We start from the raw sequence: 19,748 nt of genomic DNA on the forward strand, positions 1-19,748 counted from the left end.
TGCTGAGAGTTAAGTTTAGCAAAGTCTTTTTTTTCCCACCACATTTCACCAATTTCCACCACATCAGTTGAGCAGTGCAGGACGGAGCAGATTGTCACCGCGCTGGTGTCATTTGTTTTACCTCCATATTCTACATGACTCGACAGTCAACGGAAACAGCAAGTGACGCAGCCATATTGTCTGTGAGGGCTCTCAGTCACACGCAAATGTGTACAGCATAGACGCAGATGCCGGTAGGATGATGCTGTTTTGGTTCACAGTGCAACTGGCAAAGCTAATGCATTGCAATGAGTGAAATAATGATCAGGAAGAAAAAAAATTACTTTTGGAAGGATTTTTTTTTTGTTCTTTTTGTTCGGTTGTTTTCTTCAGTTGTGTGACAAGATATACAGGTCACGCTGCGATGCCAGAGGAACCCAAACAAAATGACAAAGAAGAATAAAAGGTGTCAGCGTGACTGTGAGAGGGTTCGCGGTGCAAGTTCAGACAAGCTGTGACTCACCCAAGCAGTTGTGGAAAAAAAAACAACAACAATAAACCCAAAGAAGCACTGCAGTGCAGACAGGAAGAGAAGATGTCAGGGCATCCCAGGAAGCTTTTTAATCACTGGTGCTTTTGCAATGAGGTAATTCTACTTTTTCTTTCATCTGTTGATTTAAGGAGGAATTCACAGAAACATAAAACTGATGAACACTTTATTTTGACATCATTTTGGCAGAAAGTGGGTTTCTGAACGATCCAAGTGGTCTGAACCCCAACATCAAAGTAAAAAAAAAAAGGTGATAAAGACTGACCAGCCTTGTTAGATATGAATTACACACCATGGAAAGGGAGGACATCTGGCTTGAAAACAAGAACACCTTCCTCCCCCCTCCCTCCTTTACTTTTTTCCAATAAACGGCCTGTTGGAATTCTCTCTCCAAACCGAATCCCCGTAATAAAATAAGGAGAAGGCTGGAGGCTAAAAAGGCCAGGTAGGCGAACTTGCACGATGAGAAAGAAGACAGTGGAAGGGAGTGAGGAGTGAAGGAATAAGGGGGAGCCAGGGGAAGTAAAGGAAGAGGATATAATAAGGCGAGCCGGTGAAAGGCAGCCATCATAATGGAGATGGAGAGTGAGGGATGTGTGGTTAATGGAGGGAGGAAGAGAAGCGGGGAGGAGGAGAAGTGAGTGTAATCGACGTCCTTGCCTCCAGTCGGTCCGCTGTGACACGGAGGGGGAGTGTCTGCCCGTCCGTGTACGCCCGCAACGGCTGTGTCTGCCTGCCCATACATCAGGGCGCATTTCTCCCTGTGTTTATTCCTGTTGCTAGGCGCCAGAGGAGCTCAGAGCAAGGTAGGTCATTAGGGCTACAATAACCCAAAGATTTCGAGAACCACGGAGCAAGTAAGCGAGGGTGGGCGGGGGAGTCGCAGGAGAGAGCCACAGACGGGGAGAAAAGACAAGGATGTGTGCCAAGAATAATGATGGGCCAATCCAAAGGCTCTATGCAGCGCCGACTCGCATTACCCGCCTTAACTAGTTCACCGCACACAGTTGCACGGCCCTGTGGACGTTTTTTTTCCCAAGCGTGCACGCGCACACACACGCCCACGAGTGCATCCAGCCTATCATCCACCTGCTGAGTTCTGACCTGAGGCCCCCCCGCGGAGAGGAGGCCGGGCTGTGGAGATCTCCGGTTTCAAAGAGACCAGAGAGAGACGGCTCGGGCAGCTAAACAGAGAGATTCCGTGACGGACGGATTGATAAACAGGGAGGAAAGGAGGGGAAAAAAGGAGACAGTCGGGCAGACAGGAAGGGCCGACGGAGGCCGGGTGTGTGGTCTTGGTGGTAGAAGCGGAGCGGTGCAGACGGAGGGCGAAGGCTCTCTTCATGCGGCCGGCCGGAGTGCTAAGTAAATACCGAGGTTAGGGAAATGGGGGCCGTTACCTTGATACACACTGTCGACTCGGCTGGCCCATTCACAAGAGTATAGAGCACCCTCTCACACCCACACACACACTCACACGGACAGCTGCTTCATTTTATATCCGCCGGCGTCCACTTCATTGAGTCAATAAAAGAGACCACATCTGAGCGTGTCCGAGATTCGCTGCATACTTTGCTGCATTCCGCTGGGTTTGGTCTCGGCGGACCTCACCAGCTCGTGCCATTACTCACATTACTGTGGTAAGGAGCCATAAGGATTGCTATGTTTATTCAAAAGTCCGTGAAGACTCGCACAGTTGAAAGCAAGTGCTTTCAATTTTATTGAATAGCCACAATTTTTTAATGCACACGTAGAATTTGTTTGGACAGATTCAAGTCACCGATGCTGTGCACCTCAAACATGTCAGTGTCAATTGTTTACTTTTTTTGGAGCAACAGTTAGGAAAACAGCCCTTTGCAGTATAAAAAAGATGATGCCTATGTCGATGACATTTGTTGTTTCACACCCTGAGACCACTTCCCACTTTGTCCCCATCCTTCTTAAGGTTAGAGTGAGTGAGGGCAGTTCTTTTTCGGACAATCAACCGTAAGGTTCCACCTCACAGTTTAGTGATCGAGTTTTAGAGTGTCCCTCCTTTGGGTTCCATCCCCGACGGGGTACAACTAAAGACTGTAAGAATTCGCCATTGCCTTTCTGCTTGGCACTCAGTATTCAGGCTTGGATTTTGGGGGTTAGATCACCCAATGATTCAATGGGTCAAACGCAGAGGACATGTTCACATCCTTCGGGCTGTGACAATCGGTGGGACTTTAACCTTAAACATGACAATGTTGCTCCACTACAGTATTAAAATCCAGGCCACCTAAATGCTACCGAAAGCCACCTTAGATATCCTCTGATTGTCGGCGTCCTCTGATTTGTTTCAGGCAACGCGGGGAACTCCACCCACTCCAGAGGGCCCAACAGCTTTGGCGGGGAAGGTGGCGGCGAGAACGGACCCCTCCAGGCCTCCAACATCGCCCTCATCGCCGGCGCAGCGGGGGGCTCGGCCTTCCTCCTGCTGGTGACCGTCGTCATCTGTGTGATCTGCTACCGGCGGCGGCACGCCAAGCACTCGGACACCCACCACCCACCGTTGTCGCTCTCGTCGCTCACCAGCCCCAAGCGCGGCGGCGGAGGCGGCCTCTCCAGCTCCAACAACAACGGCTCGGAGCCCAGCGACATCATCATCCCGCTGCGGACGTCGGACTCGGCCTACTGCCCTCACTACGAGAAGGTGAGCGGAGACTACGGGCACCCCGTCTACATCGTCCAGGAGATGCCGCCCCAGAGCCCGGCCAACATCTACTACAAAGTATGAGGCAGCCGCTGCTTCAGCCGCCTGGACTCATCCACCTCCTCCCCACCGGACCCCATCACCGACCAAACCAACCCCCCCAAAGCCCCCGATTCCACAGCAACGCTCACTCTCACAGCTCTGACCCTTGAATACTACCAGTATTGTCCCGCCAACATCCCCATGGCCACGTCCCTGCCCGTTGAGCCCCTCCACACTTGTGTTTTTTAGCTCAACTTCCCTCCCCTCATACACACACACCCAACTGGCCTACCAGTTGGGTACGAAGGGCGGTATCGTATGTATTTGTACGCAGCCCTGCGTAACGAGGCCACGCAAACGCGGCCAACGACGCCTCTGAGTCTCCCCTCGTTGTCGGCTCAGAGCTCCAACCGAGACCCCACCAGTGCTGAATTGATGATTCGTTCGCCGTGACGTCGAGCGAGTGACGCCGCGTTACTTTGAAGAGTGAGGACCTGGCGTCGGGATTGGAGACGTTAAAACGAAAAAAAGAAGACACAAACGAAAGCAAGAGACTTTAGAAAGGAAAAAAAACTGTGCCCTTGATCCCACTTAGCGCCGAAGAACTCTGATACCCAGAGGCCATACCTGCCTAGCTCACCGTCCCCGCCCCTCAGAGCTCCAGCAGCCAACCAGAGACTGGCCCCCTGCCACTAACTCACCAATAGGATTACTAGTTTGTTTGTGTTTCGTTTCTCTTGAGGAAATCGGGGGGCCTCGGACTCAGCCAATCAGCAAGGCCCGGGTGGCGGTCACATGGCCGGACCCAGGGTCTGAGGAGGCCTGACCAATCGGTGACACTCAGAATCTTGTATATTTTAATAACGTGACGTGTACGTGTGTGCGTGTGAGAGCGCGTAACTGTGCGTGCGTGCGTGCGAGCGTGCGTGCGTGCGTGCGTGCGTGCGTGCACACCACTTTGGGGGGAAAAAATAATTGTGGCACCGCTGCTCCACATTAGACGTGTGTTTGCGGTTAGTGTGCTTTCAGTGCAGCAAGTGTGCATATGAGTTTGCATATGCGCCTGCGGGGCTTAGTTTGCGCGCGCGTGTGTTACGCTTTGTGTGTGAGTGACTGTGCGTGCGCGTGCGTTCTTTAGACTTGTCTTAAATACCAAAACACGAAATAGTGAGCGAATATCAAAAAAGTGAGATTTTTTTTATCACTATCAACACTTATAGATTATATATATGAATATCCAGTAAATAATTTCTAGATGTTTTGTTTTTTCTTTTTCCATTGTTTTGATATTTGTTTTCTTTTTACCCACTCGGTTAAACTACACTCACTAGATAATTTTTTTTCTTTCTGTTCTTGTTCTTCTTAGAATGACATTGTTTCCTGCTCCTATTGCGTTGTATATTAATTTAATCACCCCCTTTTTAATTTCCCCGGCAAGCAGAGGTTGTGTGTCTCTTCCTCTCTTCCTTCCCTAATTCACCCCCCCCCCCTCCTTCCCCCTCCCCACACCGTCACACCCCTCTAAGGGTCTCTGAACTCTGTGTATATTTTTATAGCTCCTTGTACTATGCTGTAGTTTTAAAGTTTAGACCTCGTTTGTGGAAGTGTTGAGGTAGAACCATCTATGAAAGCTCTTCTTTTCTTTTTTTTTTTTTTTTTGCTTCAACGTTTGTTTTTTTGTTTTCTGTTTTTCCTTTAAATGCAGAATCGAAATGAAGTGGGTGGGGGGGGGAGGGGGGTGATGACAGTGGGGAAGTGGCGGGGATATGATGAAATGAAGAATGAAGGGGAGGAGAAGAGGGCCCGAGAAAAAAGAGGGTGAGTGAGTAGGGGGCGCTGTCTCAGGAGGAGGAGGAGGAACAAAGCCTCGGCTGAATTCAGGAAGAGGGGGGGAGCTGAGGAAAGAGGCGAAGAAGTTGCGCACTAAAGGAAGAGGGAGCGAGGGGCAGGGGGAGGAGGCCGGGAGCGCTGGGAGTGCGAGATGAAGGAGCACCACGGAGGGCGGAGTGCAGAGAGGGACCGGTGAGAGTGGCCGGCGGAGGAGGGAGCGTCCGGCCTTTGAGCGACTCGGAGCCGCCGACCAGCAGCCACGAGACACGGAGTGAAGTTTAACGACTGAAAGGAGCGTTGTCATCACAGCACACACACAGGCACACACACACACACACACACACACACACACACACACACACACACTATCTCTCAAAGCACACCTCTTGCGACTCAGTCATGCGTTAACAAGAGGATGGGTACTTTTTTTTTTCTTTCTGAATTTGAGTCTGCGTTATACACAACCACGAATACACACAGTCAGCTCGCAGCACAACACAGTGAACCGCAAATAAACTTCCGAGGTGTCCAGTTGTCCTTTTGGTAGAAAAGACAGTGGAGCAACGTTTCCACTTTTACAACATTTGATTGCGTAATTTTTTTATTTTTTTTTTACTTTAAGGCAGCTTACTCACTGCGCCAGAAAAACGTCACTGTTTTGGAAGAAATGGACGGATGTTGAACTAAATCTTTTCTCCCCCCTCTTGCTTTGGCAACCTAATGTTGCAGCTCAGTGCACACAGGGGGCCTCGAGGTGTCGCTACCCGGCTCAAGCAGTAAAAAAGTCTTACGATGCCACAGAGGTTTCACACGATCCATTTGAGTCTTTTTTTGTGAATTGGCCTTCCAAGTGTTTTCTATGGGCTTTTTTCCATGCGGATATGTGAAATAAAGCAGTCGAACTGGGACAGAATTTCATCCGGTCGGGCTTCTCGGTACTGCGTGAACTGTCACAGGCGTTTTGATTCCAACATTGGCTTCTTACCTACATAGGGGGAAAAAAATCCCCCGCTGGAGCTGCTTTGCAGTGTAGGTTGCGTGTTCTCTGTGTGTAAAGGGCTTTTCTCACACACATACAGACATGTTCACACACACACACACACACACACACACACACACACACACACACACACACACACACACACTAATTTCACACCTTTTAATGACTCTCAAATGCCGGCTGATTGCATTGAGTGACATAGATTCTCTCCTGCGTGGCCCCCTCCTCTTCTCTTCTCAACATTCTTCGCACACACACACACACACACACACACACACACACACACACACACACACTCTCTCCGTCGCTGGCATTCGACACCCAAGGCTGATTGCTATCATACGACTCTGTATTTTCTGTGATTAAGACTGACCCGGTGGACACAGGCAGCGATGAAAGGAGCGTCTGTGTTGCTGCGCCTTCTCTCCTCTCTTGCTAACGTGCTCTAGCGCAAAACACACACCAGTGCCCGTCACCTCTTCGACCCAGAGCGCAGAAACACGACGCTGTGCTCGGAGGTGCAATATGTTCACATGTGCATACTTATTAAAAAAAAAAAATAATGGGATGGGAGTTTTTAAAAAAAAACAAAACTGTTTTGTGTTGCTCAAACTTCTTTATGGCTTTTGTGTAAGCTGGGTGGCAAGGCTTAAGCTTTTCATTTAACTTAAACATACACACACAGGCAGAAGGACAGAGACACACGCGCGCACACACACACACACACATACACACACACACAGATGCAAAAGGCCTCATGTGATGTAGCCATGTTTTTTCGTGTGAAACAAGTGTTTAAATCTGGACCTTAATACATTTCTCAACTGTGTTTTGTATCAGTATCTTACATCTTATATCTTTCATCAAGTGTCACATTTGTCTGATTATGACTTTGTTCCGCACACGCTGATAGGTTTTTGATACCATGAACCTGAACATGAGTTTTGGACTGTGTTTGACTGTATCAAAAGAAAAAAAAACGACAAAAAACAGAGAAAAAAAAAGATCTGGAAAGACAAAACGAGAGGAACGCACCTCAAATTCTCCTTTTCTTTTGTACAACTACCGACTCGTGTTTATTTTTTGTGTAAGCTGTTAAGTCTGTGTCTATTTAAACAAACGCTCAGAGAACCTTAAATGTCCTCCAAACCAAATCAAGCGTCGCTCTCTCTCTCTCTGTAACGTTTCTCTTTGGAGTGCTCCCGGTTCTACGCCGCCGACGCCGTCACAGAAACCTATTGGACTTTAAGCCGTCTGGCCCCAAATGAGAAGCTTCGGCCCCAGATTTCAGTCCGATTGGACCCGCCCCCCCTCCCCACTCCTCCCCGCCTCTTTGCAGAATGTCAGACGTCGTTTGGACTTAGTTCATAGTTCTTCATTTCTTTTTTCCACCGTCTCTGGCGCTTGCTAGATTTTTTTTTCCATTGTTTTTTTGTCTTTTCCCAGTCGACTCAACATGTGGGCTTTTTCTTTTTCTTTGTCTACAAAACCACGTACGTAGCTACTGGTTGTTCGGGGAAATGGAGACGAATGCGCTGTTTCTATGGACTGTGGCAGAAGAGCAAAGAGAGAAGATGCCATCGCTGAGCTCCCTCACCTCTCCGTTGGTGGAAGTTTGTGTGTAAGTGCGTGCGTACACGTGCGTGTGTGTGTTTCTTTGTGCCAATAGACAGCCAGCGGAGGCCGCCGAGGGAGATGGCTCTCGTACGTTGCGTGTTGAGACTTTGTACTCGGGACACCTCAGTGTGAGAAGGGTTTTTTTTGTTGTTTTTTTTTGTGTGTGTGTGTGTGTCCTCTCCTCTTTTTCTCTCTTCACCTTACCCCCTTGTCTACTCATCACAACGACCCCCTGACCTCTCCCCTCGCCTTCCCCGTTTCTTTGCTCCGCCCTCTCCAACACACCTCTAAAGAGAGGGAAAAAAATGAGTACATTCCTGGTTTGGAAAAAAAGGTTGAATAAAAAAAACAAACAAAAATGTTTAAGCACCACTCTTTTGTCCAGTGTGATTCATTATGGGCTGAGGTCTTTTGTCCTGCTTGGGTTTGTGTGTGTGTGTGTGTGTGTGTGTGTGTGTGTGTGTTCCTGAGGCCTTCTGCATTTAATAGAAGGTCTTTCTCCTTATCTCTGCTTTGGGCCTGCCTCAGTGGGGGCTCTTTCACTGCCTCCGTTAATAATGCTGCCATTTCAGACAAGCGCGCGCGCACACACACACACACACACACACACACACACACACAGGCTGGCGTTATCAACAAGTTATCAAACCCAGCTTCGTTAGTGTCGAGTGTTGCTTGGCAACGTATTGACAAAGCTGATTTTGTTCCCCGTCTCTCCCTCTCCAGCGCCCCCCCTTTTCCTCCATTTCTCCACCTCCAGCTCGGTGGCAGCTCCTCTGTTAGCTTCTTGAAAGCTCCTGCATTATAGCCGCATTCAGAGCTCTGTTCACCCCGGACTCTAGCGGCGAGGCCTTGCTTGATTAATTATCCAAAGACTCTGTAGATCGCCGGAAGAATAGCATATTTAGCCCTCTGTTTACAGCCTCCTTCGCGAAACGCTCGCTTTGAGCTGCCTGCTGCAACTGATGTTTTGTCGCAGCTTCGACTGGGCTGGAATGGGATGAAAACAAGATGTTATTTAGAAGGCGGAGCGGATACATGGATGGGCGAGAGATGTTTCAGTGCCTATTGTGACATCACAAAGGGCTGGTTTCGGAAAAGTGCAGCTGACAAAAAATACACCTGATATTCCAGTATTCTTTTAACATAGACATATGTTTTTTAGGTTATTTACCTGACATGTTTCGCCGAAAAAATCACTTATTTTTCAGAGAGAGAGAGAGAGAGAGAGAGAGGTTGCTTACTAGCATCCTGGAGTCGCATCATTGTGTCTCCAGCCTTTGCCAAACGGTCGGTTTTGTCCTCTCGTGAGCCGAAGTGTCTGCAGCTCGTTACCAAGGCCTGCTGGGCCACCAGGGTGGCCCGAGCTGAGATGACCAGGCCGCAGCTTCCAACCCTTTGATCTGTGACGTGGGAGGTAATACACACACGCAGGCACATGCACACACACTCGCTGACCCTCAACAGCACAAACAAGGGCATCCATATGAAATCCTTGTGCGCCACACGCACAAAGAAGCGCCGACCGCCATCCTGGAAGACACTCGTCACTGCCTCTGCCATGACAACCCCTCACTGTAACCGCGGCCCAGTGCAATGAAGGTCGGAACGGTAAACAGACGTCTAGCAACAACCTGCTAAAGCTGCTAATCTTCCAAACACCTTCTGCCAGTGTCACCACTTCCTCTCGCATTGGCCTCCTCCTGCTCCTCCTCCTGCTCCTGCTCCCCCTCCTTCCTCTTTAAATACTTTCGACAGCACGTTTTTAAACTATAATCCCACTGGGTGTAAAAGGGAGAAGAAGAAGAAAACAAAGCAGGTTATTTAGTGTGACTCAGGTTTGGAGAATGGCAGCTTGTTTCTCATATGAGCTGTGCCCAATTTCATTTTGATTTCTTGCAACATTCACCATAATTAGTCACAGTCGGCGCCGCAGTCCCAGTGAGTCAAGACAGTGTGACAGTGAGTCAGCAGATGCAGTAAACCAGTGCAAACCAATCACACTGAAAAACAGACTTTGTGGCCATTGCACATTCTATTGTTCTGGAATGTGCTTTTCCTGTTTCCATTTTGAATTCAGTTGCAACAGTTATTATGGGAGAAGCTTTGTCTTGTGCATTTCTTAGTCTGTATTTGGCGTGATAACATTTTAGAGAATCTGAAATCCGCAGTGAGTAAAGTGCTTTATGTTATATATACCGCAAAGCAAAACAAAAAACATGTTTAGTTTTTTGTTTGGAATGTTTAAATTGTTTCCTCTTTCATTCATTTCATCTTAGACTTAAATTTTGAAATCATTTTTCAACTAATGTCGCTGTCCACCTGGAATGACCTACGGTGGTGGGAAGGATAAAACAAAAGAAAACTGATTAGGAAATTAAATTTCAGTTTAATAAAAAGTCCAATTAATTCTGAGTGTATCTATATGACTCATATCTTATTATTTTGCACTGTATTTGCATTGGAAATAATTTATTACCAATCCATTTATTACTAATAAATGAATACAGAGGGAGGGAGTTTAAATTCCCTGATTGGATTCTGTTCCTATTTGTCCCAAGCAAACAAGCCCCTGAAAGGATGAACAACAATGAGGAAGGCCTAGTATTCAAATCACCTACTAAGCAGTGATGACACTGTTCCCTGTGTGGCCCACTGGCATTGACAACCCACAGGAACCAGCAGCAACAATTCTTCCAGCGAGGAACCGGCTCCAGTCTACAGGCTGTAACGCTGTGGTGAGTGTGTGTGTGTGTGTGTGTGTGTGTGTGTGTGTGTGTGTGTGTGTGTGTGTGTGTTGGCCTCTGCAGCGGAGGCCTGTTCAGCCTGCCAGGACTGCTGTGGTCCCCTTATCATTACATGCTCATCATTACTCCTTGCTAATCTGTTCTGCTCTGTGCGCACACAGATGAATATTAATGCCAATGGAGGATGATAGCCATGCATGAGTGTCTGTGCTCCTTGGGCACGCAGCTGTAGACACGTCTCCAAAAGCTGGAACAAACATACGCATGCACACTTGTGTTTCCTCCGTCCTTCGCCGAGTGAAACGCTTGAGCCTCCTCCTCCTCCTCCTCTTCCTCCAGGCCAGGGAGAAGGATGGCACACACAGAGAGTCACGCGTGCGTGCGCACACACACACACACCCTCCACTTCCATCCCTGGTACTTTATCACAGCAGCGGAGGGATGGAGAAAAGAATGAGTTTTAAGTGAAATCAATAGAGAGATAATCCCCTAAATTAGATTTTGAAAAGCTTTGCCGCTGATGCGCAACTTAAAACCCAAGGATCGGCCCACTTGACTTGCCGGCAAAACAATGCCCGAGTAAGACGCAGTTACCATGGGAATGGGCACGAAGGTCAAGGATAAGACGAGAGTGACGGGAAAAAGGGGAGGGGAGGGAGGAGGAGGAGGAGGGGGTGGGACGTAGCGGAAGGGAAAACGCTGTAAATCAAAGAAATTTGCCCACAAATTTGCATACTGAACTGAGGGAAAACAGCAGCGATTACAGTGTCACTGTGATTAATGTAGTGTGGCGCCTCGCCACCCCTGCGTTGGGGGAGCCGAGGGGAGGGTGGGGGTGGGTGGGGTTGGGCGGAGAGCTGCGGGAGGCGCGTGCGGGGATGGCTCGCACCTGACAGACCCGAAATGTCATGTCATGATTGGAAAAGAGATGAAAGGTTAAAAGGTCAAACTGTGTGATTGGATGAAAAGGCCTCTCAGCGCCAGGCCAGACCTGCAGGCGGACAGATAGCTCCGACGGGGAGTAATTAAACCCCAACCGTGTGGGAATTATCAGCAAGAACATCCAGGATTTTACAGTCTTCCCACCCTGGAACATCTCTCTCGTCGTGCCTTCATATTGCACTTTTTCTCCGTCTTGTCAACATTTATTTATTTATTTATTTATTTTAGAATCTCCCTCCTCCCTCCTCCCTCCGACACCTGACTCTCAGTCGTCTGTTTCCTTCTCTCTCTCTCTGTGGGTTGCCGTTCCTGCTGTCTCTCCCCAGCTCCTCCTGTCGTTCACTCTCTCTACCTTTCCCAACCAACAGGGAGTGAGGGGGGAGGGAAAGAAAAAACTGTTACGGCTAATAACAGGCCAGATGACAAGCGCAGCTGTGATCTGCAAATGCGTCGCTGAAGTGGGGAGTCGGAGGAAGGCGGAGTGAGTGAGGGAGGGAGGGAGGGAGGGAGGGTGGGTGGGTGGAAATGGTTAGAAAATGACACGGTGGAGGGGCTGGCGGCCGGGTGGGTGTCGTACATGGTGTTTTGACCCGAGGATATAACCATGTTAATTTCAGACAAACGCCTTGTTATTATTCCTGAATGGATGGTAACAGCTCTGTAACGCCTCCGCGTGCCAGGTGAGTAACTCCGCCCACATCCCGCAAGCCAGTGGAGCACTTTCACCTGTGACTCACCTTCATCGGATATGTTTCAGTATATCATTTTTTTAGACCTCTGCTAAAAGAGTAGTGAGGGATTTATTAGTATTCTGGATATGTGTACACACACACACACACACACACACACACGTGGAATGCGAGACCGCACTGTTTTGCTTTATGGCATCATAAACCTCTTCATTCGGCTCTTTGTTTGCTTAAATTGGCGAACAGGCCTAGAAGAGGGTTGGACCAAATAACGGCTTGTCTGTACTGAGGTTAATTCAATTTACCCTTAAAAAAACCCCACAACACAACACTGCTTATGATTGCATTTTCTTAGACAGTGCACGGGTCATTAATCAAGGAACTTTCTCTTGCACCGCGACTGTTGCATGGTTTAATGGAGTCTATGGGAGAGAGTGCAGCCAGCTCGAAGCAGGAGGACCACTTAGTCCACATCTGCCTGTGATGACTGTGACATGGGGAGGAAACAGTTTGAGCAGCAAATCTGGCTTCTGTTGATAGCTATGGTGTAAGAGAATTTACATCTCGTGAGCCACAGACACAGTCAGCTTTTTCCATAGGGCAAAAGTGAATGTGGAACAGTGAGGTTGCTGAAAATGTATCCAATCAAGACGACAGTAATATGGTGGTTAATGAGAACTCATACGCTGGTTTTCTTCTTCTCCTAGATTTACATTGGTCTGTGCGGTTTTAAACTTTGACGGTAACCTTCCACTGCGTCGACTGCAACACGTGTACAGTCTTCGCACAAAAGCAACACCGCAATCCGGCTGAACACAAACACACTCAGCAGTCACTCACAGACACCCAGAGAAGACAAACAAACCCAGACGAGTTTCACATAAAACTGCGTTTTTAAAGAAATTCCATTCCAACCCAGCAAAACAAACGCACCGATGGGTGTGTCGCCACTAAAGTTTACTTCTTCTCCTTCTTCTTCTTTTTCCCAAAAACACCCCTCTATTGTGTAAATCTGACAGTTAATTAAAACAAATCTCGGCGAGATGTCGAGCTGATTGCGGCGGTGGAGGAATGCTCTCGGACAAAAGGGGGCTGCGGCTCTGGCGTCAGGGTGGTCTCGGGGTTTTGAGGGTCCCGCTGCCACAGGATTGCGGGTTCTTTGTCGGCATCAGGCCGGGCCTCCGTGTCCTTGACGCGAGACGCGGCAGCCGTGACTGACAGCCTGTTGCAACAAGTCTATCGGAGCGTTTGCGTCCGCTGCGAATACGAGCCGCTTTTCTTTCACGGTGTTACGTGAGGATTGCACACACCTGAGTCTGAGCGCCGCCGTTGTCGCTCTTTAAAGGGAGGATATTAATGCGAGGGGACACAAAGCCCAGAGGCACCGCTTGTCACGTAATGATGAAACAATCGCCGCATATTGAGCAGTTACAGATTTAATGTGCGGAAATAAACATTGTGCAGTACCATAAAGTGCCTATTGGTGAGCATTTTATTGCGCTTAAAGTGTTTTTGGGGGAGCAACGCAATTTCGCCCGCCGTGCTCGGTGCACTATTATTTTTTATTATAAAAGCCAATTGCATATTTACTGGAACTTCATGCTGCCAGGTGAGGCAGCGGAGAGGAGAAAATGTTTCCCATTGCGATGGAGTCAATTTCCTTGTGGTTTTCAATAATTACCACTTTTTTATGTAGTCATTTTGCATAGCATATAAAAAAGGTGCCAAAGAAACAAACCACACATTCCTCATTGAGTTTGCCCGAAACAGCCTCCTTCCCAATCCTGCATCAGGAACAGCTGCTGTGGTGCGCCTTTCCAACTTGGATTTTCAAACCAGATCAGAAAAAGGTTGAAGCTCTCCGCCGCTCGGCTGCCAGAGTGGCTGGATTAGTCTTAACAGCTGAAGCTCCATTTGCTCGATTGTTGATGAATGAGGGAGGGTTTGGGTTGGGATGAACGGCGTTCGTCTTCCAGGGTTTGTTTGTGCCACAACCTGATTTGCATGCGTCTCTGAGACTGAGATGAAAAGTCTCCACTTGTAGTGCGAGCCACTGAAGCGCTCACAAAATATGCAGATAGCCCTCAAGAAGCATTCTTGCTGATTCTGGTTTTGAATCTCCACCAGCCGAATGTAATTTCAGACCTTCCTGCAGAGGCCGGATGGGAGTTTTCTTAAATTAGCATCTGTAGCTGTTTGTGGCTGTACTTGTGTATGTGGAGAATCTGATTTTATTTTTATTTTATTTTTATTTTTTGCTGTAAAGCTGAACTGTGAAACACTGTTTTACAAAGAGATGCACAACATGCAAGATACAAAACAGTTTTCATCGAGCCAGTCAGTGCAGGTTACACCTATTTTAAGTCTTTAATGCGTCATCCACAGAGGCCCTCCCCCATGAGGAAAAAGATGAGAAGTCGTGTGAAGAGCCAGGTTTTTTTTTTTTTTTTTTTTTTATTTCATGTGCTGGTTCAAAGTTGAAGGCTAACCACAGGGAAGCGGATTTCTACCTGCATACTCTTCAGCCATCAAATTGTGTCACGAGACCTTTCTCAAAACCATGCTGGCCGCAGTTCAAAGCGAGCGCTGTTCAAAGGAAATCTGATTTCATTTTCGCTCTGTGGCGTCTAAATGCGATCAGGGCCAAAGTCATCCTGGTTTACCGCCACACCCCTTTGAGACCGTCGAGAGACCGAACCCTCCGGATCCCTGAAGTCACTTTTCAGTCCATCAAGAAGGATTTCACAGCACTTGTGCTGTGGCGGCTCTCGTTAGCCCTTTTGCAGCAAGTGGCCGCGTGCGGGAGCAAAGTCTATTCAAAGTGCAGCTCGTTCCCTCTGCAGACCTCTGCCCCGGACAGCCAGACACCGCTCCAGTTTAGAATTACTGCCAGCAGAATCCCATTTCCACAGTTAAATATTCCTGCTAGTGTGTGAGTGTTGCACTTTGTTGAGGTTAATGTGTGATTCTCGATTTCTCCAAGAGAAGATATTTGTTCATGTTGTTATAGGGACTTCCAGAGACAAATTGTCTTTTGAGGTAAATAGAAAATATAAATAAATCTAATAACTTAATGAAGTGCTCACTAAAGTCACATATTACAGCCACTTTCAGCTCTAAATTCTAGACTCAAATAGAGCATTTTCCCAGTGACCTAAAAATTCCTTAGATCTCAGAAAAATCTGGTAATTTAGCCCTGTGTGTATAGCCTCAGTAAAAATGCTCAAGTTCACCTCCCAAATAAAAATAATGCATTGTTGTAAATTTGGAAGGGGCTAAAGAAATATATAATGATAATTGAAGGTTACAGTGGGTTCGGAAAGTACTCAGACCCCCTTAAGTTTTTCACTCTTTGTCATTTTGCAGCCATTTGTTAAAATCAATTAACTTCATTTTTTCCTCGTTCAAGCACACACAGCACCCAATACTGTCAGAAAAATACAGACTTGTAGAAATGTTTTTGCAGATTAATTACAAAATAAACACTGAGTTATCACATGGCCTAAGTATTCAGACCCTTTGCTGTGGCACTTGAATATTTAACTCAGGTGCTGTCCAGTTCTTCTGATCATCCTTGACATGGGCCTGCACCTTCATTGGAATCCAGCTGTACTTATTTATATAGATTGGATTGATTGGGAGAAGCACACACCTGTCAATAAGACCTTACAGTGTAAAGTCAGAGCAAATGAGAATCATGAGTTCGAAGGAATTGACTGAAGAGCTGAGAGACAGAATTGTGGCAAGGCACAGGTCTGTTCAAGGCTACCAAACATTTTCTGTTGCACTTAAAGTTCCTAAGAGCAAAGTGGCCTCCATAATGCTTCAGTGGAGGAAGTTTGGGACGACCAGGACTCTTCTTCGAACTGGCCGTCCGGCCAAACTGAGCATCCGGGGGAGAAGAGCCTTGGTGAGAAAGCTAAAGAAGAACCCAAACATCACCATGGCTGAGCTCCAGAGAAAGATGCAGCCCTCCACCAGTCGGGCTGCATTGAGTTCCCCCCCCCAAAAAAAACCTGTAGGACTCCCAGACTCTGAGAAATAAAATTCTCTGGTCTGATGAGACCAAAATCGAACTTTTTTGTCTTAATTCTATGTGTGGAGAACACCTGGCACTGCTCATCACCTAAACCTCGACGCCTAATACCATCCCTACAGTGAAGCGTGGTGGTGGCAGCATGCTGTGGGGGTGTTTTTCAGCTGCAGGGACAGGACGGCTAGTTACAATTGAAGGAAAGATGAATGCAGCCAAGTACATTGATATCCTGGACAAAAACCTTTTCCAGAGTGTTCACAACCCCAGAATGGGCCGCCGGTTCACCTTCCAACAAGACAATGATCCCAAGCACACAGCTAAAATAACAAAGGAGTGGTTTCAGAACGACTCGGTGAATGTTCTTGAATGGCCGAGCCAGAGTCCTGACTTCAATCCAATAGAGCATCTCTGGAGAGACCTGAAGATGGTTGCACGCCAACATTCACCATCCAACCTGACAGTCTGTTCCCCAAATCCAGGTGTGAAAAACCTGTTGGATCATTCCCAAGAGGACTCATGGCTGCATTGGCTCAAAAATGTGCTTCTACTAGGTCTGAATACTAATGGCCATGTGATTCAGTGTTTATTTTGTTATAAATCAGCAAAAAATGTCCTTTCTGTTTTTCTGACGAAATTGGGTGCTGTGTGTGATTGAACAAGGAAAAAACAAATGAAATTAATTGATTTTTAGCAAATGGCTGCAATATGACAAAAAGTGAAAAATGTAAGTGGGTCTGAATACATTCCGAACCCACTGCACTGACCTGCAGTAGTTATTGTTAGGTTTCAGTGCCCTCCGTGACATCACAAAATGTGATTTCCAGATTATACACTCTCTGAAAATTATACCAAAAGTAAATAAAATCAGTTTTGTTTACCGTGAGAACGAGCGGAGAATTGGACTGTTTGAGAGGTTCATTTCTTCCCCTGTCACCAAAAAGAGAAAGAAATACGAATGCTCATGCCAGATAAGTGGGCTGATTAAATTAACATTACAGCTCAGCAGAGTGGGAATGTCATTAATGTTTACAGGCCATGAAGTTACAAGCGTGAGAAACTCGCTCGTTAGACATTTCTGTCTACGCAGTGAAATAATGTCATTTTTGCCCCCCCCGCCCCCCCTTCCCAGAATGTGTGACAACTTGGTCCATGGATATTAACTGATAAGGAAACTTTTCAACTGGCTTTTTCAACAGGTTTTGAACAGGACTGGAGGGGTCTCTGCTCAGGCAATTCCCCCTAAACTCGACAACTCCATCTAAAGCCATGTCGATGAATCAGCACTTCAGGCCAGAGTCAATATCTGTGCCTTGGATGTTAGCGTCGTTCCCCTTAACCAGGGCCAACAATCTCAGCAACATCTGTCATAATATTAATTAGATCCACTCTCAGGTTTCTGACATTTAACTGTGTAACTGAATGCAGCACAAATTCAGCAGTTTTCTCGTCCAACACGAGGTGGTTGATAATAAACACGCCCGGCTCACAGGGAGCTGCTTTTTTTTCCAGCATGTGTTTTGATTTGTCACAGTAGAAAAGCTCTGGCCTCCGGAGGAGTGTGTTTAGGATGCCTTTGAGTCCCACAGTGCCATGACAATGTGGACGAGACACTCGGTCCTGGAACGGCAGCGGTTGGCTTTATTGTCCTCACATGTGCTTCTCCGAAGGTCGGCCGCCCGGCGATGCAGTCCGCCGAGGATCCCCACGGCTAAAATGACATGATGTATCTAAACGGGCCACCCAGGCCGCCCATCGAAAAGCCTCCAAGAAAATCAGTTGGAATCACTGTGAAGCATCAACGAATACTTCTCTGCCCCTGGAAGAAAAGACGGCCACATTTTCACTTTAATTAAAGATCTGTATCTGATCGCAGGCTGTTCGGTTTATCACGTTTTTCAAAAGTGGTTGCGGTCTCAGAGGCACGTCTGGTTGTCGTGCACGGTAATATTCAACGGGCGAACGGATGGCTGGCTGACTGGAGGCCCCCCCTCCCCCCGAAACCCTCTACAAATCAGCCTCTTGAAACCAAAACAAAACTCTTGAGCTCAACCCAGCAGGCAGCGCAAGATCTTGTCTATTAGCCAACAGCGCATCCAGCGTGTTGGTCATCATTAACACAAAGGAGAGACACGGCCAAGCATCCTCTTCGGTAAATAGCTGTTAGCAGCCGTTTTGTTTACATCTGCTGCGGGCCAAAGAGAGTAAACAGGCTGAAAAATAGGTACAAACAGCCGCCTTCGCAAAACTCCGAGAGGACCATCCAAGCAACCGTCACACGCCTGCCTGCGAGCGGGACCCCCCGACGCTGCAGCCCCCTTTCGGCCCGCTGCCGAAAAAAGGGGTGAAAGCCGATGAGTCACCCCCTCCTACCCTGTCCTCCCCCCGTCCCCCGCTCCCTCCCCTCCCCGGTCTTTATTGAGGCAGCTGCACCCTTTGACCTTTATGCCTGTGGAATGCGTGTTTTGCGGCGACCAGTGGTGGCGAAGGCCCGGTGGTGAAAAGGAGGAGCGGTGGGGGGGCAGTAAATGGGTGAAGGCAGGCAGGGAGAGCGAGGAGAGAGGAGGATTTGGGGTGATGGAGGGAGGGGAAGAAGGGGGGAGGTCGCTTTTTTTTTTCTCTCTCTCCCCCAGCACAAAAGCTGTCAGGGGGAACAATGAGCATGGAGAATGGTGTGTGTCCAGGGAGGCACTGAGCCGTGTTAGCGTGCGAACCGGGCACTCACTCACTCACTCACTCACTCACACACACACAGGGGGAGAAGGAAGGAAAGGGACAAATGATGGAGGTTTGAGACTAGATGACGGCGGTGGAGAGAGGAATATGATGAGATGGAGGAAGATATTGAGAGACGTGGGGAAAGTGGCGTGAGGAAGAGTGAGAGGGGCAGGAGGGAGAGGGGGAGTCAGCGAGAGGCAGAGGAGTGCAGGGGGGGGGGGGGTATTTGTTTTGTCTCGCAGCTCTCCTAAATACTGGACTTCCGTTGCCAAAGGAAACAGAACACAAGGCCCAGTATCGGGACTGCGTGTGTGTGCGTGTGTGTGCGTGCGTGTGTGTTTGTGGCCTGCATACCAACGCAGCCTCTGCTCCTCACTGTACCGATGACATCAGTATTGTCGCTCCCTCGCACTCACCAAGTCCTCATTAAGTTCCCCTGCATCAGTGTAATCGTCAGTGTGTAGCCGGGACAAGTGCACAAGTGCACGTCGGCGACTACACACAGTGCAGCTGGCTGCACACAAAGGTGTTCGCCGCGCTTTGTTTCAAAGATGTGAGCGTGCATGTGTGTGTGTGTGTGTGTGTGTGTGCGTGTGTGTGTGCATGCGAGTGCGAGTGTTTGAACAGTTGCAGGGGCGGAAAGAGAGGAGGGGAGAGGGGGAGGTTGACGCTAGACATTGGATGCAGTGTGTGTGTGTGTGTGTGTGGCTCAATGATAGGGTGCTTTGCTTTGAAAGGCAACCATGAGGACAGCATGCCCCCGCCACACACAGACGTGCACATACACACACACGCGCGCGCGCGGATTTGAAGTATTGATTTTGAAGCTGGTGTGTGAGGTGTGGGTAAGTGGTTGGTAATAGCGGGAGGAGAGTTGTGTGAAGTGGCACAGGTTAAGAAGTTGGCTGCTGGGTAGAGTTTTTA

At 48.1% G+C, this 19,748-nt stretch overlaps 1 protein-coding gene across 1 annotated transcript in view; it reads left to right on the forward strand.

The window, feature by feature from the left end:
- Window positions 1-8,067, forward strand: part of efnb3b (ephrin-B3b) — an 87,589-nt gene extending 79,522 nt beyond the window's left edge. Inside the window, exon 5 of the mRNA XM_076034056.1 lies at window positions 2,857-8,067. Within this exon, the coding sequence (XP_075890171.1) occupies window positions 2,857-3,290 (434 nt within the window). The 3' untranslated portion in view covers window positions 3,291-8,067. The remainder of the gene's footprint in view (window positions 1-2,856) is intronic.
- Window positions 8,068-19,748: the final 11,681 nt, after the last annotated feature.

The sequence above is a fragment of the Nelusetta ayraudi genome, unplaced genomic scaffold (assembly GCF_046127955.1).
Source record: "Nelusetta ayraudi isolate G7.1 ecotype Tasmania unplaced genomic scaffold, CSIRO-AGI_Nayr_v1 ptg000042l, whole genome shotgun sequence".
Classification (NCBI taxonomy): Eukaryota; Metazoa; Chordata; class Actinopteri; order Tetraodontiformes; family Monacanthidae; genus Nelusetta; species Nelusetta ayraudi.